This window comes from Anopheles funestus, chromosome 2RL (genome assembly GCF_943734845.2).
Source record: "Anopheles funestus chromosome 2RL, idAnoFuneDA-416_04, whole genome shotgun sequence".
NCBI classification, from domain to species: Eukaryota; Metazoa; Arthropoda; class Insecta; order Diptera; family Culicidae; genus Anopheles; species Anopheles funestus.
The window spans coordinates 46572535-46598346 of NC_064598.1; the positions used below are offsets into that span (position 1 = coordinate 46572535).

The 25812-nt window shown below is 45.4% G+C and overlaps 6 protein-coding genes across 20 annotated transcripts in view; 3 read left to right on the forward strand and 3 right to left on the reverse strand.

The window, feature by feature from the left end:
• Positions 1 to 11937, forward strand: part of LOC125765416 (neprilysin-2) — a 61399-nt gene extending 49462 nt beyond the window's left edge. For 3 of the 14 annotated variants that reach the window (XM_049430532.1, XM_049430542.1, XM_049430530.1), the window contains exons 2-7: positions 7868 to 7998; positions 8745 to 8885; positions 8950 to 9195; positions 9274 to 9488; positions 9565 to 10534; positions 10596 to 11937. In XM_049430532.1, the coding sequence (XP_049286489.1) occupies positions 7868 to 7998; positions 8745 to 8885; positions 8950 to 9195; positions 9274 to 9488; positions 9565 to 10534; positions 10596 to 11185 (2293 nt within the window). In that variant the 3' untranslated portion in view covers positions 11186 to 11937. The other 11 variants (XM_049430533.1, XM_049430534.1, XM_049430543.1 and 8 more) reach the window with 9 other exon arrangements.
• Positions 11938 to 12058: 121 nt separating this feature from the next.
• Positions 12059 to 14771, reverse strand: LOC125765428 (ATPase family AAA domain-containing protein 3A homolog). Its single transcript, XM_049430584.1, has 3 exons — positions 14380 to 14771; positions 13003 to 14302; positions 12059 to 12942 (listed from the first exon to the last, which is right to left on the reverse strand). The coding sequence occupies exons 1-3, from the start codon at positions 14600 to 14602 to the stop codon at positions 12669 to 12671; spliced, it is 1797 nt and encodes a 598-aa protein (XP_049286541.1). The 5' UTR covers positions 14603 to 14771; the 3' UTR covers positions 12059 to 12668.
• Positions 14772 to 14989: 218 nt separating this feature from the next.
• LOC125765465 (uncharacterized) lies at positions 14990 to 16296 on the forward strand. Of its 2 annotated transcripts, XM_049430649.1 has the most exons (3): positions 14990 to 15108; positions 15221 to 15586; positions 15669 to 16296. In XM_049430649.1, exons 2-3 carry the CDS (start codon positions 15247 to 15249, stop codon positions 16103 to 16105), a joined length of 777 nt encoding a protein of 258 aa, XP_049286606.1. In that variant the 5' UTR covers positions 14990 to 15108; positions 15221 to 15246; the 3' UTR covers positions 16106 to 16296. The 2 variants fall into 2 exon arrangements, with proteins under 2 accessions (XP_049286606.1, XP_049286607.1); XM_049430650.1 differs by lacking the exon at positions 14990 to 15108 and having other exon boundaries at positions 15185 to 15586.
• A 214-nt stretch (positions 16297 to 16510) lies between these two features.
• On the reverse strand, positions 16511 to 18204 carry LOC125765447 (aurora kinase C). Its single transcript, XM_049430627.1, has 2 exons — positions 17291 to 18204; positions 16511 to 17213 (listed from the first exon to the last, which is right to left on the reverse strand). Exons 1-2 carry the CDS (start codon positions 17831 to 17833, stop codon positions 16539 to 16541), a joined length of 1218 nt encoding a protein of 405 aa, XP_049286584.1. The 5' UTR covers positions 17834 to 18204; the 3' UTR covers positions 16511 to 16538.
• A 535-nt stretch (positions 18205 to 18739) lies between these two features.
• On the reverse strand, positions 18740 to 23824 carry LOC125765403 (centrosome-associated zinc finger protein CP190). The gene is made up of 3 exons (XM_049430470.1): positions 23644 to 23824; positions 20784 to 23149; positions 18740 to 20709 (listed from the first exon to the last, which is right to left on the reverse strand). Exons 2-3 carry the CDS (start codon positions 23098 to 23100, stop codon positions 19460 to 19462), a joined length of 3567 nt encoding a protein of 1188 aa, XP_049286427.1. The 5' UTR covers positions 23101 to 23149; positions 23644 to 23824; the 3' UTR covers positions 18740 to 19459.
• Positions 23825 to 23999: 175 nt separating this feature from the next.
• On the forward strand, positions 24000 to 25661 carry LOC125765444 (mortality factor 4-like protein 1). Its single transcript, XM_049430623.1, has 3 exons — positions 24000 to 24199; positions 24263 to 24380; positions 24448 to 25661. Exons 1-3 carry the CDS (start codon positions 24172 to 24174, stop codon positions 25571 to 25573), a joined length of 1272 nt encoding a protein of 423 aa, XP_049286580.1. The 5' UTR covers positions 24000 to 24171; the 3' UTR covers positions 25574 to 25661.
• The last annotated feature ends 151 nt before the right edge of the window (positions 25662 to 25812 follow it).

The window sequence follows — 25812 nt, forward strand, 5'->3', positions numbered from 1 at the left end:
AAAACTCCCGCATGCAGATTTGGGAAATACTTCTTCCCAGCGTTCGATCGGAAACGGATGCTGTGACATTCGCCTTTCCCTACTATCTCTTCCAAACGGTACACCTTCCCTGGGCCCGATGATGGATGGCGGAAATAATAAATATTGAATTTAAGTATTGGTTCAAAACGTGTGTTAGTGCAAGTGGAAAGTTTTTCCCGCGCTGGTTTCTGGTTTGTATCTAACCATTCCCAGTACATGCTCTCCGCTCTGGTCAATTGACCGAACCCTTCCCGGATTCACTAACAGTACTGCAAAATCGGTATGGCGACAAGATGCGAGGTTCCCGTTCTTTGAATATAGTTCACCATCCCATTCCCGATACTGCCGGAAACGGAACACACCGCAAACGTGTGAACATCGTGAACGAAGACAGTCTGTAACAAGTAGGTCCTTTCGATGATTGATTGAGGAAATGATTAATCTATTCGGATTCGGTAAGGAAAAATGTCGTCGTACAGTTGATGTGTTTATGTGGTGCAAACATTGGCCTTAACCCGTGCGCATGAATCCAGAGAATCCAGAGATTGTGTATGTTATGGTTTTTTTTAGTACGATGGCACATCATGAAGGCAAGCTGTTAGTACATAATTCTAACACAAGGTACGGGGTGCTGTAGGTGGCATTGAGGAGATCCCCTAACTTCACAGAATGTACAAACAAGCGCACTGGCTATGACTAACAGGGCCGTTGTAAGTGGTGTAAATTCACCAAAAACCACTTTGCTACGACCTAGATATTAAAGAGCAAAAGAATATCGTTCGGTTTTGTAGTTACATTATTGGTCTTTTTTCCATTCCCCAAAGATAGCGCACCTTGCCTCATTGTTAATGTCTTACTTTAATCAGGAGTGGCACATTCTCCCTGTTGCTATTTACGATACACACCCATCTAAACCACGGGGAACCAATTCTTAAAAGCGTCATCGTACAGTTCTGTTCTGTTCCGAATTTCTTTTCTTTCGCAAACGAACAAGGCTTTTGCGTATCACGTTACCAAAAACTACACCGAATGCGTGACAAGGCCCACTATCACCGATGTGGAATGCATTCCGGTGCTGTAAATTGCACCGCCATCGTAGACTGCCCCAAGCAACCGCGTGAACTTCGAAATGGATCGCTTGCATGACACCGGCCCATAACAGGGGTCATCGTGGCCCATTTCGAACATGCAGCAATATCCCTACCGGAAATGGCCAAACCGGAACCACATTCACTCCAGAGATCAAATCGCTATCACAGGCAGGGCTCAATCGAAGTGACTACTTCGCCCAACCAGCACGTTGCACGCTGCGGATAATGAGATCCTTCCCATACTATCCCATGCTCCCGGGAGTGCAGAGGAATATGCCGGGAAATGCGGCAAGGAATGTACGCACGCAACGCGGATTGGATCGTGGATTAGTATCGTTAGGTGTATGGCAAAACATTACAAACAAACCCATTAAAGTCACACGGTGAGGTGAACCACTCCTTGACACATGGTCGAACGGTGCCGTCTGAGGTGCGTTCACGCGATGAGTCTCTTTGCATTACAATGAAAGTTACCCCTGAACACCCGTAGTGACAGTGAGTAACAACACTAACAATCGCAATGTACACCGTCTACCGTCCCCGGTGTCCTCTTTGGAATGCATAATAAACCACACAAGGTTCCGCTGGGATCGAGCGGTTAGACGAGGAAGCAACCGGCACCGGTAAGGGACACCAAGGGGCAAGGACAAATGCAATATATACACGGGTTGATTATCCTTCAGGCTTGCATTTTTGATGCGACTCTCGCGCGCAGTTCCACCAGGAAGGACGTCCCCACAATAAACCGTCTGCCCTGCATTTTAAGCTGTTTCATAATTCTATTTACTCTTTAGAACAAAATAAACACCGCCAAATGGTGGGTAGAACATGGAGAAAGAAAAACAGAGGGTACCTCTAATTGCTTGGTACGCAGTACCAATTCCTCCATTGCAGGAGTTTACTACAGGGAGATTTTTTTGTTGACGTGTGTGGTAACTTCATAACATCGGGTGTCATTGCTATTTAGTTCCTTGTGCCATAAGCCTTTAAAGACACTACAGACACTACCTGTTGCAATGCGTAAAGCGAAGCTTCATACCAATCATTTTGCCAACCAAATAAAAAAAAGATCTACGCGAAAACACATACAGAAGAAGCATTTCAAGGCTACCTAAGCGCCTAGAGCGCACGATTCTTCAGGTCCACGCGGTCCACAAAAAATAGGATTATCCATTATGTGAGGTAATACTGCTACTTTGCCACGTCACGTTTGTATGTCTGTTCGGCTGTCTGACGTTTTTTTTACTATTGATGAGTTAGCAGCAATACTCAACTTGGGATATTACAAGCGCCCCGCCTGAAACGTTATCGCCTTTACTCCAATCTATGTACCTCATGATGTATTGAGCAGACGCACACACATCTGTTTGACCTTTTTCCTTAAGCGCTTGAAGAGTTTATGGATTAGCTCACCATTAAAATATGTGATCTTCTTCGCTGATCAATGCATAATAATGATGATGATCATCAAAATTGTCATCTTCATCAAAGAGTTCGCTACAAAATAAGCTGACATTCCGCTGGGTATTTCTACCACGAAAACATGTATTCAACCTCGTACTGTCTGCTTCTATTTACTGTTCAGTTGACGCAATACATACGTTACCCTACACACGCTGATAGAACGAAACGTGATAGGGTTCTAGGTTCAGCCTAAGCGACAACGTCCTAATTGTAGCATTTACTGAGCAAGTTGTAACTCTAACCGCATGTCACACGTAGATGTACCGAGCCGTCCATATCGGTGCCCAATTACCAGCCTCCGTCTGCGCCTTCCAAGCACCCGCGATAAGTAGTCGAATCCGCGTACGGTATTGTCCCTGCGGCGCATCAAGTTCAAGGAAAAGCAATCTACTTAAGGCGCTCACATTCTCACCACAGCTTAGCCCACGTTCTGCCATGTGTGACATACGACCAAAAGGGCAAGACAAGGAAAATGGCCAACGGAGCGGTTAGGCACTACAAACGGGAACGATCTTGTCAGTTTACAAACAAAACCCGAGCTGCAATACGAGTGTTTCTTATCTATATCAGCAGCGTGTTACCATGTTTGAGTACTTACGTTTGACTTCTAAAGGGGGGCCTCACCGTTCGTCTGACGAAGCAGATGCATTGACGGTTGTTCTGAATTCATCTAGCAGTGCGAAATCTGATGTGCCACGGTGTAGTTGTGGCCAATCGTTCGACCGGTATATCGATCGTCAAAAAGCTCGCGAAATTAGTCAATCAATTTGTTGCGTGTGAGAATTTAGCAATTTGCCGTGCATTCGGTAGGGGTACCGCTCTCGATATCCATAAGTTCGTCACGGTCGTCTAGGTCCGCGGGTGTGCTGAAGCTGACGCGAAGTGGGTTGCAGCTGCGGTGTTTGTACGTTGTTTGCATTGCAAACTCATCGATTCGTGCCGTGCGCGGCTGATGATTGTTGGCCCCCCCAAACTCTTGGTGGAAAGTGAACCTGTGGTCTATTGTATAAATCATTGGCTCAATCACCAAAGGTCGATCTTGGTAGACCTGTGGACAGTCCGTTGCAGAGGTAGAAGGTGCTGGCAACACGACATCACGTCCGTAAGCGTGTACGTCGTCCGCACTGCCAAATGGTACAAATTGCACCGATAACCTTACGGCCAGTGCCGTGCAGCGTGACAACCTTTAGCGTAGCGAACGGGCAGGGCCAAGGCACTTTGCAGCCAACCGAAGCGGCCATCAAGTGCCGCGTCAGGGCATGACGACGTCACGGGTTTGCAACTCCCGTAATGTCCACCACTTGACTGTTGCTTGTCCAGCACGTCGGTGAGATTGTTAGCACACACAAAAAAATATCACGCGGCACACACATCGAAAGTCCCAATCACAACTGGAAGGGCAACACATTCAATTAGCAAAGTGCATTACAAACGACAATAAATCTCGGACCAGTTACAAAGATGCGGCCCGCGAAGCAAATGAACGCGATTGTCCCTGGTGATTTTCACTCAAGACAAAATGCGGTCTCCCGGTCAAGGGTTAGCGCTTGCGTCGCCGAAGGTGGCGTCATTGAACGGACGGCAGAGGAACCCATAATAATAATTATCAATAATCGTAAAAATGCTGCCAACGTACGGTGGGAGGAAGGTTCAATCCTGCCGTCAATCTGTTACGATGTTGCGCACGAAGCACAGCGGCTAGCGGAAGCCAGCTCGATCGGAAACTAAACATTAGACACTAGGGCCCCACAAGGGCCATTAGCGTCACACTCAATGAAGGTGGAAGTGATGGGGATGTTTGACCCCGCGATGTAATGGGAAGCCTATGTATCGCGTACGGCTCGAAAACCTCGCGATTGGAAATGGAATGGAGAGAAAATGTTTCGCCCTGGCCGTTGGTGCTGGGTCCGATGACATTAACGACGAAGTCGTTTGTCTAGTGTCTAGCAAATTTTCAACCATGTTGCGTGAATTTCTTTTACACCACTTCCTTATACGGGTGTTTCGTGCCACCAGCGGTCACACAGAAACCGGACACTTATGGGATCCAAAGACGTGCTATGCAGAGTGGCAGCACCACCTGCATGAAACTTGCCACCCATGTCAACGACACCACAACCCGCCGGTGTAATAGTTTTGCATTTCTTTTCGGAAATCAAACCATTTTCCTAACTATTGAGGATCGAGAGATCGATCGGATCGAAAGTCTGACATATGTTTCGCCCAGTGTGGTCGGGCATCGTCATGCTTCTACACCAATCATCCGTGCAACCGGTTCGCAGGTAATGGTCTATGCGGTGTCCATCGTAATCGTGCATGAAAATATGTTTTCACCGCGATGGAAGTATGCGGTACCATTACGTAACCCTTTGCGGAACTGGTCAGATATGATCGGACAGACGGTGGACCGATAATATCGTACCCATCACAAGTAACCCGTAGGCGGTGGAAAAATATTGCATAAATTTTAATGAATGATCGACAGAATATTGTAGCATTTACAGAATTGTTTAGTTATATCTAAATAAATCTAAATAAAACGTTGTTGTTCTAGGCCAATCATCATAAAATGAAAAATACATGCACTAGATAGCACAAAAATTAATTATGTCTCGCTCGGCTAACTGCTTTAAGCACAATTTGACTACCGAAACTGGCTTTGTGCTGGCCACTCTAGAACCGAAAACACAAAATCGCGCATAATCGTGGTCAGGTGTGACGACCTTAATGACTTCAGTTGTGGATTTTGTTTTTTTATACTCAGTTATGGGTTAATGCAAAACGGCTATACAAACATTTTGACGCACTCCAGTGCTTTCATTTGCAAATGATAGTTTTTCATGTATTAAAATAGTTCCTTTATTTATTTTACTTCAATTCCCCACTAAATCGTACTGCAAACAGTGCACACCCCGCTTCCGACAGTGTAAACACACATGCGACACTAAAGCTTCGTCCACTAAATGTGTCCGCACACAACGGTTTGTAACAGTGCTTGGGATCGCTGCGAGTTCCACTTAAACGAGTGCACATGCGACGAACTCGCGTCACTTGCCACCATATCCGATGTTTAGATGTACCGTTTCGCACTGTTTATATTACGTCGGTCGTGCAGGGTGTTTAACGATTTCGTTTCTACACTTAATCAGTAGACGGAGCGATATGAGTTAGGGCACTGCCTGAATGGTAATTATTTTGCCTTACTTCCGCCAAATGGTCATAGCAATTTAATAAAAAATGAAACACCAAAGTGGATACTGTTATGGTATGTTTTGGTTTAATAACATCCTGAAAAATGTTCACCTTGTGAGACACGTTCTGTCGACATAAACCGATTGGCGTTAATTTCCATCCGTCCTTTCTCGTGATCGCACCAACATTTACGATCGTCCCAAACGAGCAACTAAAGTAACGGATTTCTGCTGGGATATTCTGGTACCCTGAGGCAATTCAAAACACCCCGGGACAATAGCCGGCTCCGTTAGCCAGACTTAACCCGTTTAACCGAACTTTCAAGCTTTAGTGTGCAATCTCATGCAAAAATGGGAAAGGAGAAAGGCTTCAAAAATTGACATTTTAAGCTGTTTCCGATTTAAACATGCAAAGATATCCAAAAAAAACCTCGGACAGCACTGCACGGTATAGAACTTTCCAACATTTTTTGGGGTCAGCAGCTTCTTCCGTGCGTTCTGTGTTCGCATCTTCCTGTTTCGGGCACCGTTATACCGTGGAGGTGTGTGAGTGCGTATTTGTGTGTTTCACGTATTTTATGTTATTTGCTGCTCCGTACCCTGCGCTGACTGATGCTAAAACCAGTTCCATGGTACCGCTGAGTGGCATTTTCTATTTTGTTTTGCTAGATGGAAACTTTTCCTCGAGAAAGAACGGTTCCGTTCTAAGATGGACGAGTGCAATATCCCACTGGTTGTGGTGCCGTGACCGGGGATGATAGCCAACAATGCCTAGGCATATGGAGTTGCTTTTGGAATTAATAGATCAGTTGAATGATCGCTCTTTTGTGATCTATTATTATTGTTAAATATTTCACTCTCTTCCAATTGATCATGCGTCGACCTCGAACTGGCCAGAACGAATAACAATAGTTCAGAAAGAATCCACCCAAAAAAAAACAAACAATTTTTTTGCTAACCAACGCTTCAATCATACGCCCCAGCACATTTTCGCGTGCTGATCAACCGTTGGTTAGTAAACTACACAACAGCACATGATGGTACTCGAGGAACTGCGCCGAGCGCGCAACTCTATTTTCGACCCCGACGACATCCCGATCGGTTACGAGCGGTTCAGCGGCAAGTAAGTTACACATGGCAGGCTGAAGATGTATTTCATTTGTTCCAAAAAATCCGCTGTGAATGCAAGGGAAGTGACTGAACGAAAAAAACATAACAGGTGGGCTCGGCCTACACACATTCGCGACCTTTTTCACAAGATACAGTTGTTTTCAAAACTAAAACGATAACACTGACACCGGGTTTACCGCCTCGGGTTGGCGTTGATGCTTACCAGTGACACTGAAACATTTTGTAGGGAAGGTAACCTACAAGGAGTGACCAAAAAAGAAGGGCATGTTTATTTCTCCTGATTTATTAAAACAAAATATTGCCGAGCTACAGACGAAATGCTGACCAACTTTCTTTCGTTTGTGGTTGGTATCAGATAAAAAACTAAACCCACCAATTCAGAAAACGCAATACTTAACGTTTGTGGCTTCCATGATCATGACACAACCATCGTGATCATCTCGTGCAAAACTGCATGGTTGGTGTAGAAAGTTTCATTCATCTCTATTCCATGGTCATTAATAATTTTGGAGGATGAGAACGATACTATTAATACTGCAAGTAATATGGGAACAAAAATTCTACAGTAAGAATGCTGACTGCCGCTGACCGAGTGCGTGTATAACAACACTTCAGAACGACGTGTGGAGGCCATGCGGAAGAATTTCCATTTTAGTTTCGTCGCATGTCAGCATAAACAACTTTTTACAATAAGCATGTAAAGCACACACACAGAGTTTGTCTTGCGTTATACTGATGCGGTGGTTGTACATCAGCAAAGGTCATCCTGGTGTATCATAATTACTGCCCATTCATTTGTATCACCCGACAAAGACCCTGTGGTATTTTAGGCACGCCGCGTGCGATAAGACACCCAGAACAGCTACGGCAGTAAGCTTGGTTGCCGAATCCTGTCCACGATTAATAAGATTCTTCCGACCTGTTTAGTAGTATGTGTCTCACACTCGTCTCCCATTGCTTTCTCCTCAGAAATCCCAGCTGGTGGCGTCGCCGAACCGCGCTGGAAAAGGTTCTTACGCTTATCAGCGTCGTGTGCGGAGTAGCCGTGGTGGCGTTAATCATATCGCTGCTCACCGTTGTGCTGACGGACCGAATTCAAAGTAAGTAAATCTTGAAAGACCATAACTATAGGACATATAGGAGGAACAATCATGATCGCTAATGATGATGCATAAAATCAACTTCAAACTACGTATTACAATTTTACGCCTTTTTTATCTATGATATTTCAATTACGTGTTCTAAGTAGTATAACTTCATACTCAGGAAGGCAAAATCAGTTTTACGACGCAGTAAAAGTGGGCTTTAAATTTCAATGGTATGTCATTGTGAGATTTAGTTAAAACCCTTTTTATCGAAACACAAAGTATAGATCCAAATCAGTTTGCATTCATTCTACTATGCGTTCTCACATTATGAAACAATTTGCCACAACTCATAAATGCAAATCATGTGTATAAAACATTATTTAAAAAAATGGTCACTTTAACGGTTCTCCAAACAAAGGATCACTCTCCCCAAAAACAGTGTACAGAGCAATCTGCGACATCGCCATATAAAGGTTTTGAGGTTAATCGTTTTGTGCGCACATACTTTTGACGGTTTATTGTCCTTTCCAACCGGTACGTGCGTTTTGGCTGTTTGTTTGACTGTGGCAATGATCTTTAAAATGGTCATCGCACCTACCGTGTGCTCTGTGACGCTCGTTCATTAGCACTTCCGGTTGAAAAGATCTTTTAACGGCGTGTGCAAATGGTTTGCAATTTTCCTTAACAGATCTCATCTGCACCTTCCATGTTTGTGTTAGTGATTGTGACTTACAATATATTTGCTTGCTTTCTCACAGGTGAAAGTAGTTCATCGTCAGCTCAACCCTTGACCGCCGGAAGACGTGGCAAGGCACTGTCCAAGCATCCCAACGCATACAACGGTGTCACTGAAAAGAGTGTTGAAGATATCTGCCTCACGCCAGGATGCATCCATTCTGGTTAGTATTGATTTGAAACACTTAAAAAATGCGATCGCTAAATGCTCCGTCGTTACGTGAACAGCTTCGAAGGCGCTCGACCAGATGGACCAGGAGGTAGAACCGTGCGACGATTTCTACAACTACGCCTGTGGCAAGTTTGTCAAAGAAACAACCATCCCGGACGAGAAGGTTTCGGTAAACACGTTCTCTGTGATTGGCGATCGTCTGCAGCAGCAGCTCCGATCACTGGTCAGCGAGGACATCTCCGATAGTGAAGCGACACCATTCAAGCTCGCCAAGAACTTGTACAAGTTGTGCATGAACAAAAGTAAGTAGAAGAAAAACAATTCTTTTGGTTCGATATTCGAAATGATGTCTAACAGATGGCGGAATTCTTTTCACGCAGCTCGTATCGAGGAGAAGGGAATTAAGCCACTGTTGGACATACTGGACGTTCTCGGAGGATGGCCCGTACTGAAGGGAGATAGCTGGGATCTGGATTCATCCTGGTCGTGGGTAAAATCGGTGAAAGATTTCCGAAACAATGGCTACAGCACGGATTACTTTTTCGATTTCTCCATCGGAAGCGATTTGAAGAACTCAACGCGCCGTATCATTGATGTAAGTTTATAAGCGAGAACATCCCCCATTGGATAAGAATTATCGAAGATTTCATTTCATGCGTCTTCTTTCCCAGACTGATCAAGCTTCGCTAGGCATTAGCCGAGAGTATCTCGTGAAGGGCATGGAAAACCCTATTGTTTCCGCTTACTACGACTACATGGTTGATATGGCCGTATTGTTGGGTGCGGAAGAAGAACGCGCCAAACGGGAATTGCTCGATTCACTCAACTTTGAGATGGCATTGGCTAACATTTCACTGCCAAATGAAAAGCGTCGTAATGCTACCGCTCTCTACAATCCTATGACGGTGAAAGAGTTCCAGCAGCGCTATTCGTACACCAACTGGTTGGATTACTTTAACGCCATCCTGAAGGACACCGGCATTGTGATTGGCGAGGAAGAAGTTATCATTGTGAGTGTACCCACGTTCATGGAACAGTTGGGACCGCTGCTACAGAACACACCAAAGCGCGTAATGGCTAATTACGTGATGTGGCGCATCAGCGGATTCTCGTCGTTCTTCTTAACGGAAAAGCTACGTAAGCGACAACTGCAGTACAGTACCGCACTGAGCGGTAAACAAGAGCAGGAGCCTCGATGGAAGGAATGTGTTGACATTACCTCTGGCAGCTTGCCGATATCAGTCGGTGCACTATACATCCGGAAGTACTTCCGAGAGGACTCGAAGCGTGCCGCACTGGACATGGTAAACGACATCAAGAGCGTGTTCGTAGACATTCTGAAAAAGGTCGATTGGATGGATGAGGTAACGCGCGTGTCCGCGTTGGAGAAGGTTTCGACCATGGCCACCCACATCGGCTATCCTGACGAATTGATGGACGATGGAAAGATTGCCGAGTACTACAAGGACTTGGAGTTCCAATCAGATACCACCTATCTGAACACAATCTTGTACATGAACAAATTTGGTACGACAAAAGCGTTCAAGAAGCTACGCATCCCGGTCAACAAAACTGATTGGATCACGCACTCTAGACCAGCGATCGTGAACGCTTTCTACTCGTCGATCGAGAACAGCATTCGTAAGTGAGACACTCTGTAATTCATTGGATCGTCTACTGATCGTAAGTTTCCTATTCACAGAGTTCCCGGCCGGTATTCTGCAAGGTCAGTTCTTCTCGTACGATCGTCCGAAGTACATGAACTATGGTGCGATCGGATTTGTCATCGGTCACGAGATTACTCACGGCTTCGATGACCAAGGTAGACAGTTTGACAAGAACGGTAATCTGGTTGACTGGTGGCAATCGGACACCAAAACAGCTTATCTGGAGAAGGCTCGTTGCATTATTGAACAGTATGGCAACTACACGGAACCGAACGTGAAGCTAAATCTGAACGGTATCAACACGCAGGGTGAGAACATTGCGGACAATGGTGGCATCAAAGAGGCGTACTACGCGTACCGCAAGTGGGCCGAAAAGCATGGCCCCGAACCTCGCCTCCCGGGACTAAACCTTAGCCCGGAGCAGATGTTCTGGTTATCTGCCGCACAGACCTGGTGCTCGGTATACCGACCGGAGACGATGAAAATGCGCATCACTACGGGCGTTCATTCTCCAGGACAGTTCCGCGTGCTCGGTCCGATGAGTAATATGCACGAGTTTGCAAAGGACTTTAACTGCCCCGCGGGTTCTCCCATGAACCCGGAGCACAAGTGTGAAGTGTGGTAGAAAGCAAGAAAAGCTACTTGCAAACCAAACCGCCTCCGGTCGCCCGGTTGAAGTGGTGCAGTGGACCCCAAGACAGTAGCCGCAAAATAGGAGAAGATCTTCGGATTCGTTACTTAATTTATTTAGTCGTCTGTTTTGCGCTGACTGCAGCAGCACATGAACGTTCTGAATGAACGAACGCAACTTATAGCCGAATGCAGAGATATCCCAATTGTTTCGGGGTGTTTCTTGTTGGTTTACTATTATATATACCCTTTTTTGTTGCAAGAGAAGAACATAATCTTCAACTGATTTTAGACAGTGTGGTGGTGCCTAAACGAACTTAATGTTATCGTAGATGGGAATTTGCATGGGTTTAGGGATACACCGAAAAGCAAACAACGCATGCATTACCTTTTCCGATGGATAATTCACACGGAAAAGCTACAGATTAATTTAAATTCCACTTAAATTTCGCATCATTTCGTGACGAAATGGGAGCCTACAACAAATCGACCGACAGGTATTGTTATGAGTAAGTTTTGCCAAGAATATGGGCAGCAGGAGTTTGCTTATGAACGGGAAAAAAGAATTCCTTGCGATCGAGTCCTTACATTTCTTCTCTTTGCTATTTTTAAGTAGATTATACAAACTTTAAGAAAGATTCTCATGCAATGAACCGTGGGTTCTTTCATTTTATCAACATACAAATATTGCTTTATGATATTACAGTGTCATAAACTACAAATAAACAATCGTTTTGTACAACAAAATTGTGGGCTTGTGATATGAGTTGGGTGTGAATCGATCGATGACTTAAATGTGATTTCTTTCTCGTTACAAGCAAAGTATCTGTAAACTCAAATCCAAACAATATCACATCTAAAGCATCTATAAACTATTCTCATTTTGCACTGTTTTGTATTTTATGCCTTCCAATGTCCAATATTGTTCCAAACAAAAAAGAAAGAAAGGTAAACGTAACTAAAGCTCCGTAACAGACAACATTTGCATTTTTACGGCATTTCATAACATTACCGGTATGTACCGCATAGAAGGGAGAAGGAAACATTTGACTTATCTCTATCGAACTTGAACACATTTGGAGTCGAACAACAAGACGGGTTAGCTACTTCACCGGAAAGATGCTAACCACATGTAGTTCCGTTAACAGCTGTTCTTTTTTAAAATGCATTCTGTCGAACTGTGTGGATTAAGGTGGGCTCGTTCATAGGAAGTTTAATATAAATCTCCTACAGTAGAACGATACGCCCCTTCGGGATGGATGCTAGGAAATGGTGGTATGTTGCAACACCATTATTTTTCCACAACGAATGTTTCGTAACTGTTCCTGTGTCACAATCCCCGCTCATTGCCATTGATTGCATCTAATGAGCACCATAATGGGATCGTTACTCGGGAACGAAATCGAAAGTTCCATCCAACCCATCCATCACCGATTATTATAGCTCTTTCTACTAACTCCGGCTAGTGCCGGTAACTTTTACTGTGTCAGAAAACCCTTACCACCTGTGATGGATTTGTGATCGAGTTTTTCCTGTTCCGAAAGCCAAGCCATTTTCTGTCGATGCTGGCGAGCGGCTGCTTCACACCGATCTAGCACCATCTGTTCGGTGAGGATACCCTCTTCCGAGGCGTAACACGCCGCTTGCCAGGATACACCGAGCTTCGAGATTTCACGACCAGACATGCCTTCACACAGCTTAGCCATTTTACTACACACAGCACTATAGTCCCACTGTTCCACTTTGAAGCGTCTGAAAGAGAATTAGGCGTTGTAGTATTCTGCTGTCCGGCAATCGATACTATTTACTTACTTCTTTCCTTCAGCGGCAGGTTGTAATACGAATTTGTCAAAATATAAACGTATCAAACGTTCCCGTTCCTCTAGCCCGGGCAGCGTGAACTCCACCATCTCGTCCAACCGGTCGTTTATGGCGTAGTCGAATTGTTCAGGAGTGTTAGAAGCCAGTACCAGCATAAACCTTGGGTTCTGTTCACCAGTGCGGTACAGGAACGCATTCAATGCCGACCGCATATCTTCGGATATTTGTTCGGATGAACGTTTGCGCAAGAATGCATCGGCTTCGTCGATGAACAGCAGCAAACCACGCCTGCTAGTGCTGGCCCAATCGAACACTTTGTGGATGGCTGTCACTGCTTCACGACCCATTGGACCGACGTCACCACCGGTCATGATGGCGTAGTCCATACCGGAGTGTGTTGCGAGCCGCTTGGCAAACATGGTCTTACCAGTTCCTGGCGGTCCGTGCATGAGGATATTCCGATACAGACCCTTATTGTTCTTGGTATTCTTCGTCGCAATTGCGATGTCCCGCAGGCGCTCTTCAAGTTTGGGTTGCAAAACCACACCTTGTAGAGCATCAGTTGGTTTGTTCTTCAAGCGTTTCACCGTATCGATGGGATGTTTAAGCGCTTCCAATAGCGAAAAGCGCGATGTTTCGTTAACCAACGATGGTTTGCCTATCCGTGCCTCAACATATCGGGCCGTCACTCCCGTTGCACCCTTTGCCGTATAAACACCGAGCGCTAGCAGCGATAAACCACCGACAGTTGTTACCACCTTATTCCAATCGGTTAACAGCGCAGTAGCACCCTGTCCCAGCACGGATCCCGCCGTTTTAATGCCTTCCATCACAGTAATTCGATTCTCTTCCGCCTTTAAACGAATTTGCTCTAGCGTGAGGTCACGGTTTTCACGATCTACTTTTGCTTTTGCCCGCAATTCGGCCTCCAACAGCTTCATCTTATTCTTCTCACGTAGTTCCATTTCATGCTCGATCGTCTTGCGGCGCATCGCTTCCTGTTTCGCTACGCTTTCCTCTTGCTTGCGGAGATTTTCCTCCTGTACGCGCTGCTGTTGGGAAAGCTGCTCCTCGTAGCGTTTCCTGGCCAGCTGATCCTGATACTGAGCTCGCTGCTGTTGCTGCTTTGTCTCCTCAGCCAACGTCTTTCGGCGCTCTTCATGGTCCACACGTTTCTGTTCCACTTTGGACGTTTCTATGTGAGCTTCATATTCCTTCACCTTGGCCATATACTCCTGCTGGCGAGTACTTTCTTGCATTTTCGATAATTCCAGCGCTTCGCGTGCATGCTCTGCGGGAGATTGGAAGAGGTAGCAGATAAAACATTATAAGAGGTACTACGATTACGCAACATTAAGGAAAACTTACTCGATCGTTCCAGGGTGCGTGCAGCTTCGGCTGCCCTTTCCAGCGCTGACGAATCGAACCGATAGGCCTCCATGGCTTTCCGCTCGGCTTTGGTAAGATTAGAATCACCTGCCATCTGACCGGCGCTACCGGCCGATGAGGGTGGCGGCCCCGGTGGTTCAGGACCTCCATCACCGCCTGCTTGTGGGGTTGCTTGGCTTTTATACCCGAATAACCACGACATTGCGATAGAACTTTTGTGCTTTCACCTCTAGACAATATGCACGTAACGTGTTTTAATTTGTTTCGTAAATGTTTCGATAGTTCGATTGATATTGCAATGTTCCGGGATGTGGTCACGAAAATGTGCTTCTTGCTCCGGGTTGATATTTTTATCTAGAGTTTTGAATTCTGTCATCGCGATAAAGCTGTCAACTGATTGCTGCTGTCAAAAATGACACTATAAACTTAATTTTCCTTCATTTTGTGATTTGTTATTTGATGAATTAAAATTACATAAAAAGGTATGCAATAATCACTAAAATTTTTACTCAAACATAATTTCGCCACAGGCACAAAATTTATCATCAGCGTGCAACATGTTCGCGGTTTGATTTTTGATTTCGGAGAACTCGATTTCAATCCGGCGGGTCTAAACCAATTCCACTCGCAGAACAAGACAAACAAAACAAACGCATCCAAGTGGAGTTGAAAAAGTGCAGCTTGGCGATTGTTTTGAATTGTACACAGGTAATTTTCAATTATTTCTGGCGGGGTTTCATCCTTCTTTTCAACGCACACGTTATCAGTCGTACATTCACCAATGGAAGCTTCTTCTTTAAAATATGTTTTCGATCTGCAGCACCTAAAGCAAAATTGGCAGCAAAGATGACGAAGCGCAATATGTGGGCTTACGACGAAACACTCGAGATGTTAAACATAATGCTCGAGCAAGAAAGTCTGAAAGCTATGAACGGTAGACCGTTTCGCAAAGACAAAGCTTTCCGTTTGGTATGTGAGGAAATGATACAGCGTGGCTACAACACCAAAGATCCAAAACAGATAGAAAACCGATGGAAGAATCTGAAGAAACGATACGTGGACCTGCAAAAGAATTCTGATCTGGGCGAAATTAATCAATTTCAATACTATGATGAGATCGATGTCTTGATGAAAGGAAAACCACCAGCCACAGAGTCAAAACTATACGAATTAACCATCGCAAGAGGTATGGTGACCAGTTCGGTCACTTTTTTTAATTATCTTGAGCATCGCAGAACAGTATAATCACTATAATCCTTCGTTTCCAGTTGAATCGAAACAAAACTTAGCCACAGAGGATGTGCTTACCAAGACGACTTCGTCCCCGATTCCGGAGGATTCCGGGGATGATAGCGTAAGAAGTGAGGAGAACGATCGAAAGACTGCGTTAGATTCGAAACCACAATCTGCTAAATGTATCCCAAGACGTTCCCAGCGCAGTAGAAAGCGTCCAACGTATCTAAGCGACCTAAGCGAGACACCAAAGACAATTGTACCACCATGCAGAATAACTACAGAAGAAGAAGCGTATCGAAATCAGAAAAAATTAATCGATTATCAGTTCGGACTATACAGCAAAGCGCAGGAGGAGTCGGATCAAAAGTTTCTAAACATGAGTCGACAGATGCTAGACGAATGCAATGAAAGGTTTCAATCGTTCTTAGACAAGCTTGTATCAGGCGGAGCAAGTACGTCGGGATCGTAATACTCGAAAATATGAAATGGTCTGCACAGCTAAAGTTTAAGTAACAAGAAGCTAGGCCAGTCAGAAAGTAAAGCAAAGGCAAGAACAATACGCCTCCTACACGCAGGACTGATTGTTTAGCGATAGCAAATTCGTTTTTATGAACCCGCCATGTGGCAATGCTGTCCACAAATTTTGTTCTTCTAAATCATTTAAAACACGGATGATATGCTTGATTTTGAAGTGTGTTATCATATAAGCTGCATACTTTATGGAAACTTAAATTGTTTAACCGAGCTACAGCCCGTTTTGTATCTCCAATATTAACTACATATACTATTTTCCTTTCAAAATTGAGCATTATTTCTAACAAAAAATTAATAACTAAAATCGACACAATATAAAAACTTTCCATTGAAACACGTGAGCAACACTAACGTAAATGGCACTTCGCTTACTTTTTGTCCACATGCAGCTGGATCCATGGGTGGGTGGCCACATTTTCCAACGGCATACGGTTGGCAGGATCTTTAACGAGCAATCGCGAAATTAAGTGAGCAGCTGCCTTCGTCACATCCGGCGGTACAGTGTACTGCACTTTCATAATCTTCCGGTACGTTTCCTCATAAGTGTTGGCCAAGAATGGTGCCTTTCCGCACAGCAGTTCGTACGCCAGCACGCCGAGACTCCACAGATCTACGGTTTTGGTGTGCGGTTGGCCTTGTACCATTTCCGGCGACAGATAATCGAGCGTACCGCACAGTGTGGTGCGCGACGATGTCGGCTCGTGCACGGACCATCCGAAATCGGCTATCTTTAGCTCACCGCCATGTCCCAGGAGTAAGTTTTCCGGCTTAATGTCACGATGTATAACGTTGCGTTCGTGCAGATAGATCAGCGCGGATACAAGCGAGTACACGTAGATGGCGCATCGTTTCTCGGGGAACCGTTTGCCTGGCTGCTGCTGCTGCTCCTTGAAAAGTGTACCACCCGGTGCGTACTCCAAGATGAGATAAATTCGTGACTCGTCGTGAAAGTATCCGTACATGCGCAATATGTTTGGATGACGCAAATGGGATTGAATTTCGATTTCTCTTCGCACCTGATGCTCTATGCCCTGCGCGTGTACCTAGCCAGTGGAGAGTAGAAAGCTGTTAACGGTTTGTTCTTGTTTCAAGTGCAGCATTTTGCTTTTGGAATACTTACCTGCTTCTTAAAAAGAACCTTCAATGCAATGACAAATTTCGTTTCCTTTTCACGAGCAAGATACACATTTCCAAACTTGCCTCGACCCAACGGTCGACCGATATCGAAGTTGCTAAGTGTCCACACCTTTTTGGTAGGTTTTTGTGGTGCAGTTTGGTTAGTTTCGTGGTTGGTGGCTCTCGGTTGTCCAGCATCCGGTTTATCACTGCTGGACGGTGTTGTATCCATTGGTTCCGGTTGGCATTCTTCAGTCTTTGAGGTGGTTGGTTTTTCAGCGGCTGGTTTGCTATTGCTAGCTGCCGTTATTCGTACTACAGGTGGTGGTAGCTGCGGAGCTTTGAACACTCCCATGCTTTGTCCTTCCGCTACCTTCCCGACAACTTTTGATGCGTTGGCTTTAAGCGCTTGGTTTGCAGCAACCGGTGCGGCAACCGTGGTGCCTTTTTTCCCGAACAACGTTCCCGAATGGGATGCGATTGTTGCGCCCGCAGATACCGATGCCGGTACGGTGAATAATTTGCGATTCTCTTTGTTGCACGCCATGTTGAACCAAACTGTCGAGCAAAACAAATACGCGAGGCAAACAGCGTCTAAAGCTGAAGCCGCAAGAAGTGCTGAAATGATATCTTAGCTGATGATGGTATTAAGGCACACTATGGTGTAAATCAGTTCTGAATGCTCGGAAATGCGATTCTTTTACTTTTAGGTGGCAGACGTGCGAAGAAGTAAAAGCAAACTGTTGTTCTTTAAACTCTGTGGGAACTTTAATTTTAACGGCTCGTTCTGACAGCTGCTTTTCGCTCTACGCGAGCGAAATTCGATATTTTCGAATACGATCTAAATTTGGTTTCGTAGTTACCAAGGTTTTCAAATGTAGCGTTAGGTATATAACAACCTTATGGGAAATTCATCCACCTGTTTTAGACCAAGCGAAGCACTTCGAACATTGTTCGAACATGAAAGCTTTCGAAGTCCGTTGAAAAAAAGCTCCTCGCTTACGTAAGGGTCATTACGGTTCTCCGTTCCACGCGTCGTATGATGCCAAGCAATAATTTAATAATTAGATTACCCTTATTTCTCATTTCGTTTACAGATTTAATACTCGTACTCAAACATTTCTTTTTACTGAAGATCATAATATGCAAAGTGTACTTTTTTGCGCGGAGTAAGGAAACTTCGGGAACTTTTGAAACTTACTATACAGGCACAGGCGCAGAGGGCTTCAGAATCTACCATAACCACTCACGGTTAAATGGCCACAATCTTGCACACGGAATCTCTCTGTCACCAGACATTTTAAGTAAACAGGCGTGTAGAGCGAGCACCAAATCTTTTTCTTACACCCATAGATGATCAAAAATTCCTTTTGTAGCGTTATTTCTACTTCACTTATACGAGAATTGATAATTTTGGATCGGTTTTCTTCCCTCGTAAATCACGCTGAAACAGTTACGTGTGAAATAGTTGTATTTATTGCATCTTTTGCATCTAAGGATACATAAAATATAGCTTACAAATTAATCTTTTTTTCCTACGATCATTTGTATACCTAAGAAATAAAACCGAAATGTTTTATTTGTCGCACATCTTCAACCCAGTTCACGATAGTTCCCCATACGGTGTATGTAGTTAGAAAGACATGCATACATTAAAGCATGAGTAATCTAAGCCATACTTCATTTTCTTAACGATACGAAAAGAACACACAAGAAAGTTTTAGCAATTGCTTAAAAATCATAGCAAAATACAAAGTAATTTTTCCAGTAAATTTTCTAAGCAGAATATTAGCATTGACACCTACTTTTTGTAAACGTAATTTCAATCGCTAAAATTTACCATTTTTCACCTTATTATTTCCTATAACCATAACCTTCCTCCTACAGTTTACTGTTAGTACTTTTGTGTTAGATGAAATTAAAAACACAACATAATCAAAAATAAAATTAAATCTCGCTCATCGTGCCGGGTGGTCCCATAGAGCCGTGCTAAGCGTTCGGCCAAAGATACCACATACTATGGGTATGAATAAAAAAAAAGCTAAATCGACCACCACGTATCGTATTTTTCAACTAAACTAGTAAAAATGAGTCCTTGCACTACACTAGTGTTGACGCAAAACAAGCGATTAGATTACACAATTGGCCAACGAAAAAGAACTCTATCTCCGCTTCACAGATCATCGTCCTCGTCCCATTCGCCTAGCAGTGAACTAACTTCCTTAGACTTGGAGGATGATTTGTCCTTATCGTCCTCATCATCAACACCTTCATCCTCTTCAAGTTCACTGGTGGTTGGCTTCGCTTTTGCCGCCGCTTCACCACTTGCCGTTCCATTTTTCTTAGCACTCTTCGCCGTACTGCTTTCCTTTGCTTCTGGTGACTTTTTCGCGGCATCTTCTTTTTGCTTACCATCATCGCCTTCGCGCACATCTGCTTTCTCGTCCTTCACCGGTAGGGATTCCTTTTTAATGTCTTTCGCCTTTTTGCTTTCACCCTCACCGGTTGCAGCCTTCCCGCCAGTTACCTCTGCCATTTCCTTCTCCAGATCCGCCTCTTCCTCGAGCTCATCCAGCTTGGCCTCGTTGTTCCAATCATCGAGCAATTTGTCGATCTCCTTTTCCGAGATCTCTTTCTCGTCGGCTGACTTTTTACGCTCCTTGATGGCCGATGCTTGCTCAACGGGAGAAGGTTTCTTTTTCCCTGTCGCCGCCGTACCTGTCTCCACTGTCGCCTTTTTGTCTGTGTCCAACTTTGACGCTGATTTAGCAACAGCAGTAGTAGAAGTGGTTGATGGTTTCTTATCAACAGTCACCTTTTTGGCGGACTTTTCCGAAGCTTCAGCGTCCGCCGGAGCGACGGCGGCAGGCTGATCGTCTGCAGTATCCTCCGACCAGTCACCTTCCAGCTCGGAAATCAACTTCAATTTATCCGACTGCTGGCGATCTTCCGAGTCGTCCAAATCGTCGTCCTTCGCTCCTTCGGTCGACGTGTCGGGAGCTCTTAATTCTTCCTCCAAATCCAACAACTCATCCTTGACGGCTTGCTGTAACGTTTCGTTCGTTTCCATATCCACGTCGTCCATTGTGTTGCCTTCGTCTTCATCCGGCTTGTCCGTATGGCGCGATCCTTGACTTTCATCCGCTTCTTCCATTGACACTTGCTTTTCGTCGATCGATGCTGCCTTGTCTTCGGACAGCGACACGGATGCTTGCGAAAATTCATCCTCCGAAGCCGTCACATCGGCCGCTTTCGAATCGGATTTTTGACTATCGTTATGTTCCGAGCCACCCTCGGCCGTTTGGCTGTACATCACCATAATGTTCTGTGCGGAGGTATCAACAATCTGGACGCCTTCGTCCAACTGTATCGTGGAACCGACGGAAAAGTTGTCCTCATTCAATACCATTACAACGTCATTTCCTGTCGAGTAGAATGCGGGACAAATTAGCAAAGTCCAAAAGACATCAGAAATCCAACCATCACTCAGTACTTACCACTGCCGGTGCTTTGCAGCTGGGAAATAATTTCATCCTTCTGTGACTGTGTAAGCTGCAACTCGGTTCCATCAGCTGTCACCAGCTTCGGGACGGTGTCCGTACCCGTGCCGCTGGTTGCACTTTCTCCATGCACACTGGCCAGCTCCGCCTCGATGAACTGATTCTGGTAGTTGGGATCATCGATCACAACCCCGTTGTCACCGACAAGGGTCAGACTGGTAGCAATGCCGGACGCAACATTGCTGAGCGCTTCCGCTTCTGACGATGGTTCGAGTGTGATGTGGCGTGCCGAACCGATCGCGCCCGCTCCTTTCGCGGGTGGAAGCGTAATGTTGGAAAGAATTTTGATTTTACCCTCTCCGCTGCTTCCTGCCGCTGGGTACGCTTTGCTTTGCGGGGACGCCAACTCTTCCTCCGTTTGATAGTCTTCGTCGTCGGTAAATTCGAGCACACCGTCCGCGATGGCACGCTCCTTGTGCTGCACCTTCATGTGATCGTACAGCTCCATCTCCTTCGCGAAGACCTTGTTGCAGTAGATGCACTGCTGCAGATCCCCGCGCGTATGCACTTCCTCTTCGTGTTTCTGCAGATCGTCGGCGGTCATTGCGACGTGATCGCATTCGTCACACCGTGGGAACTTAATCGGGGGTTTAATTTTGTGCTCCGTCAGCCAGTGATACATCAGATGCGGATTGCGCTGCTGCGCCTTGTACCCGCAGTGCTCACAAATGCGCACATCGATCCGTTCCTTGTGCTTGTGGATCAAGTGATTGTAGAACGCTTTGTAGCTGGGAATGCTAATCGGGCGCCCGTTAATGCCGCACCGCAGACACAACCATGGCCCGGTCGTGTTTTCCGCACCCTTCGCGATCAGTGCGTGCATTGTTTTTGCATCGATCGTTTTGGTTGTGCCGCTGGCCGCCGGTTTCCCGGTGGATGTCGTCGCGGATGAGGTGCTGGATGGTGTCTTAACTGCTTCGTTGCGTAAGCTAGCCGTCGCACGGCGTACCATCGAGAGGTCCTGTTTTAAAGGCGTTGAGGTACGAATCTCCATTTTTGATCCGGATGATGTTGCGCCGCTTGAACTGCTGTTGGCATTAGTCGGTGAAGGTTTCTGCATGATTTTCAACTTAATGTTTTTGTTCTTCTTCACCAGATGGGGATATTTCTTCAGCACTTCCGATATGATCTTCGCATGATCAACGCTGCCGGATTCGTCCTTTACGGTAATCTGCTTCATAGCGGAAGAATTTTCACCCGATCGCGGTGACTTCGATTCCTGCTTGATGCTGGCCAGCTTGGCTGATGCTGCCTGCTGGTTGGCAGACTTTGCCAACGCAGCCTTAACCGAGGCCGGTGGCTGATAGTCCTCATCGTCATCATCATTGAAGTGTGTATCGTCGTCCACATAGTCCGGCGAATCGTCATCGTGCGTCGTCAGCTGGCTGCGCATTCGTGCCGCTTCGGTGAATTCTTTCACCTCATCGAGGTTGGGCTTTTTGGCCGGCGGGGACGTGAGTGAACCGCTGGACGCTCGCTTCACCACGTTTGCGTTGGTGTAACCTTTGCGCAGCTTTTCAAACGGTGAAGTTTCTTCCTCCTTCTTTACCTGATCGGCCGTCAGCAGGGGTTTGGTTTCGTACGTAATCCCATCGAACGATCCCTCGAAACCATCGCCCATTTCACCGTCATCGAAACGTGAAGGACCCGGTTTGACGTCCTTTGTGTTAACACCGGCCGTCCCTTTGTGGCCGTACGAATGCACCGGATGTCGTACCATCGGTAAACGGGGCCTGCCCCCCATAGTGGGTCCCCTCTGTCCAGGCATAACACGCGGCCCAGCACCCTGATACATGGCGACACCGCGGCCACGAGGTGCCTGTTTGTTTAGCAGTACCGGTTGCTTCACGATGCGCGACGACGTTTGACGGTGGGCCTCCAGTAGCTTTAACAGCACGGTCATGTTCATATCGGTGGCCGTTTTCAGCAACCGGTCGTACATATTGTACTGGAATTCGAGCGTTCCGGTGTACATGAAGTTAACGATCGGCACTATTACGTCGGCCTGCAGGTCCATCGGCATGATCAGCACGTCGTCGTACATCTCGCACACGTTCTCCAGATGGTTGAAGTAATCGGTACAGGCGGACAGTACCAGCCGGTGCACCTTCAACTGGGAGTTGTCGTTGAACTGTAGCGTCAGATCGCAGTGGTCGGTTTTGTTGAAAAAGTTTTGAAGCTTCTGCAGGAAAAACACACCCCAGTTGTCCACTTTCACCGATTTGGCCTCCGCGTATCGCGTCATCTTGTTCATTTGTACTGCTTAGGTGTTGACGAATACTTGTCTCACATCAGTCACATACCTAGAAGCACCAGACAGAAGAGGGCAATCATTACTATCGTATCTTCCACTGCATCCGAAATTTGTTCAGGTCATGATGCTTGTGCTGTGTACGATTTAAATGGCCAACGACACGTCTAGTTTGTTTACGTTTGAAGCCTTCCCTTTCCAGCACATCTCACACCAACAAACTTTCTTTGCCGTACTGTCACAGCATTAGATGAGCATGCTTTTGATTACTAGCGAAGTGATTAGCGTAAATCATAATAATACGGACACGCAAGAAACCGAAACAATCAATGCTTTAAACTCCCGTTGATTAACCATCAGGTGGAATCGGTTGTTAAAACAGGTTTGAATCAAGCGACCAATAATGGGGTATTCGAGAAAGAATTTCACCACCCGCCTCTAGTGCACCGTGTTTGCTGACGCCAATTGGGGAAAGTAGCGCAAAATTCGTAAGGATTTTTAAAAACAATCGCTACACCTTCGTAAAATACGTTAATTGATACGCACACTGTGTTCACCGCGCGTCCTTTCTAACTGCTTTTCCCAACTCTAGCAGCACTTCGTCAAACCAAAATTGTGCTTTGTTTCGAGAACTCGCACAAAAGTTGCCTTATAAACCAACGAAAACTACTGCAAACCAATATGGCGTCCTGACGCTGCTTGCTGAAAGCTTTCACAAGCGTCGAGCTTTTTCTGCGCTGAACATACCGAGCGGCATTTTCGAAGAGAGCATTTCACGTGTTCGAAAATGAAATCGATTCGCTGCTAAAGCGTTCGTACACAAGCGCATGTTCGATTCTCCAACCTGGATGCAAATGCTGTGACAAATGGGGTGTTTTGATGCGACTGCCTTCAAAAATGCTCACATCAAGCTGGCTTGAAGAGAAATTCTGTCCTAAAACGAATTAGATCTGATGGTGACAGTTGTAAAGCTTTCGCCAAACCGAAGTAGCGTTGTTTCCTTATTTCTGAAGTGTAAACAATTTAATAAAAACCTCACAACTGGATAAGAAAAGCGCTAGTGACGACGGGAAGATGCCCCCTAAGTTTAAGTTCACCGAAGGTAAGCAGATTACGATCGAAATGCGTTTATGTACACAGCTGGCCTAACTGGTTTCTATTTCAGGTGAAAAGGTGCTCTGCTTTCATGGTCCGCTGTTGTACGAAGCCAAACTGCTACGATGCGCGATGATGAAAGAAAAGCAGGTAAAATACCTGGTGCACTATGCCGGATGGAACAAGAAGTACGTATAGAGCGTAGCGTTGAATCTGTATTATGTGCATCGTTATTCATACAACTCCATTTCGCAGCTGGGATGAATGGGTCCCGGAGAGCCGTGTCCTGAAGTATAACGAAGCAAATCGCCAGCGGCAACAGGAAGTTCACCGGTTACATTCACCTCTAGTAAAGAACAAGAAAAGCAGTACAAAGACGAAAAAGTCAGATACGCAGGGTGGAAACAGTAATCAGAGCAAAGATAACGATTCTCGAGCTTCAACACCATCAAAGGAAGTGACGAAAGAGAAGGAAACGGTCGCTCAATCTATCAGTACACCTTCCACATCCACCACCGTACCCACTACCACCACCACCACCAGCATTAGTTCGTCCGGAAATTCTTCATCTACTGGAAGGAACAGATCGTCCCTTAAGTCTACGGTGACCAGTGCGAGCGTAGCTTCATCGCCTAGCTCCACCTCATCGTCAACATCTTCCACATTAGCAACATTTTCTACAGCGACAGCAACAACTGCTCCCGCTTCAAACGGAAAAGACGGCAAATCATCGGAAAGTAAGGATTCAGGCGAAAAGGCAAAAGAAGAATCATCGAGTGAGCAAAGTAATTCCAAATCGAAGAAACGCGGACGCACCGATACAAATTCGTCGAATGTAGAATCGGAAGATCAGTTCATTTCGAAGGTGGAGGTAAAAATTAAAATTCCCGACGAACTAAAGGTATGGTTGGTGGACGACTGGGATGCAATATCGCGCCAGAACAAACTGCTAGAACTACCTGCTAAGGTACCGGTCCAGGAGATAGTGGACAACTACGTACAGTACAAGAAACAGAGCAAGCTGACGACAGCTATCAAGGAAACGGCCGTTGCAGACATCGGCAATGGAATAGTTGAATATTTCAACGTTATGCTGGGTTCTCAGCTCCTTTACAAATTCGAGCGACCACAGTACGCAGAGATGATACAGGCACATCCGGGTGTGCCGATGGCGAAAATCTACGGTTCCGTGCATTTACTTCGCCTCTTTGTGAAGCTGGGACCGATGCTAGCGTTCACCTCACTGGATGAAAAATCAATACAAACTTCCTTGGGTCATGTGCAGGACTTTCTGAAGTATTTGGTAAAAAATAGCAGCACGCTATTCAACATGCAACACTACGTAAATACCAGCCCCGAGTATCATCGGAAGGCCTTGTAAAGGCGTTCGTAAAAAGTAATGGTATAAGAGAGATGGTATCATTTGAACCCTAATTAACTTAACAAATAAACTGTATTTTTTCTACACATGTCATACGTTTTATTTGCCTACATATCTTCCACTGCTTCGGACTGTATAATATGTCTGTAATATATTGTTAGCTTATCATTGATTTATTGAAATATCCTTGCCATTTTCATATTTGCTACCATTAGGTATTTGTGAGCCAAATATTTATT

Bases quoted from the DNA above. Each gene is read 5' to 3' on its own strand.
- LOC125765428 (XM_049430584.1), bottom strand. From the start codon at position 14,602: ATGTCGTGGTTATTCGGGTATAAAAGCCAAGCAACCCCACAAGCAGGC. The intron at 14,303-14,379 runs GTAAGTTTTCCT...AATCTCCCGCAG, and splicing joins ACGCACCCTGGAACGATCGA to AGCATGCACGCGAAGCGCTG. The intron at 12,943-13,002 runs GTAAGTAAATAG...ATTCTCTTTCAG, and splicing joins CCTGCCGCTGAAGGAAAGAA to ACGCTTCAAAGTGGAACAGT.
- LOC125765465 (XM_049430649.1), top strand. From the start codon at position 15,247: ATGACGAAGCGCAATATGTGGGCTTACGACGAAACACTCGAGATGTTA. The intron at 15,587-15,668 runs GTATGGTGACCA...CTTCGTTTCCAG, and splicing joins CGAATTAACCATCGCAAGAG to TTGAATCGAAACAAAACTTA.
- LOC125765447 (XM_049430627.1), bottom strand. From the start codon at position 17,833: ATGGCGTGCAACAAAGAGAATCGCAAATTATTCACCGTACCGGCATCG. The intron at 17,214-17,290 runs GTAAGTATTCCA...TCCACTGGCTAG, and splicing joins AGGTTCTTTTTAAGAAGCAG to GTACACGCGCAGGGCATAGA.
- LOC125765403 (XM_049430470.1), bottom strand. From the start codon at position 23,100: ATGAACAAGATGACGCGATACGCGGAGGCCAAATCGGTGAAAGTGGAC. The intron at 20,710-20,783 runs GTAAGTACTGAG...TCTACTCGACAG, and splicing joins GCTGCAAAGCACCGGCAGTG to GAAATGACGTTGTAATGGTA.
- LOC125765444 (XM_049430623.1), top strand. From the start codon at position 24,172: ATGCCCCCTAAGTTTAAGTTCACCGAAG. The intron at 24,200-24,262 runs GTAAGCAGATTA...TTTCTATTTCAG, and splicing joins TAAGTTTAAGTTCACCGAAG to GTGAAAAGGTGCTCTGCTTT. The intron at 24,381-24,447 runs GTACGTATAGAG...TCCATTTCGCAG, and splicing joins TATGCCGGATGGAACAAGAA to CTGGGATGAATGGGTCCCGG.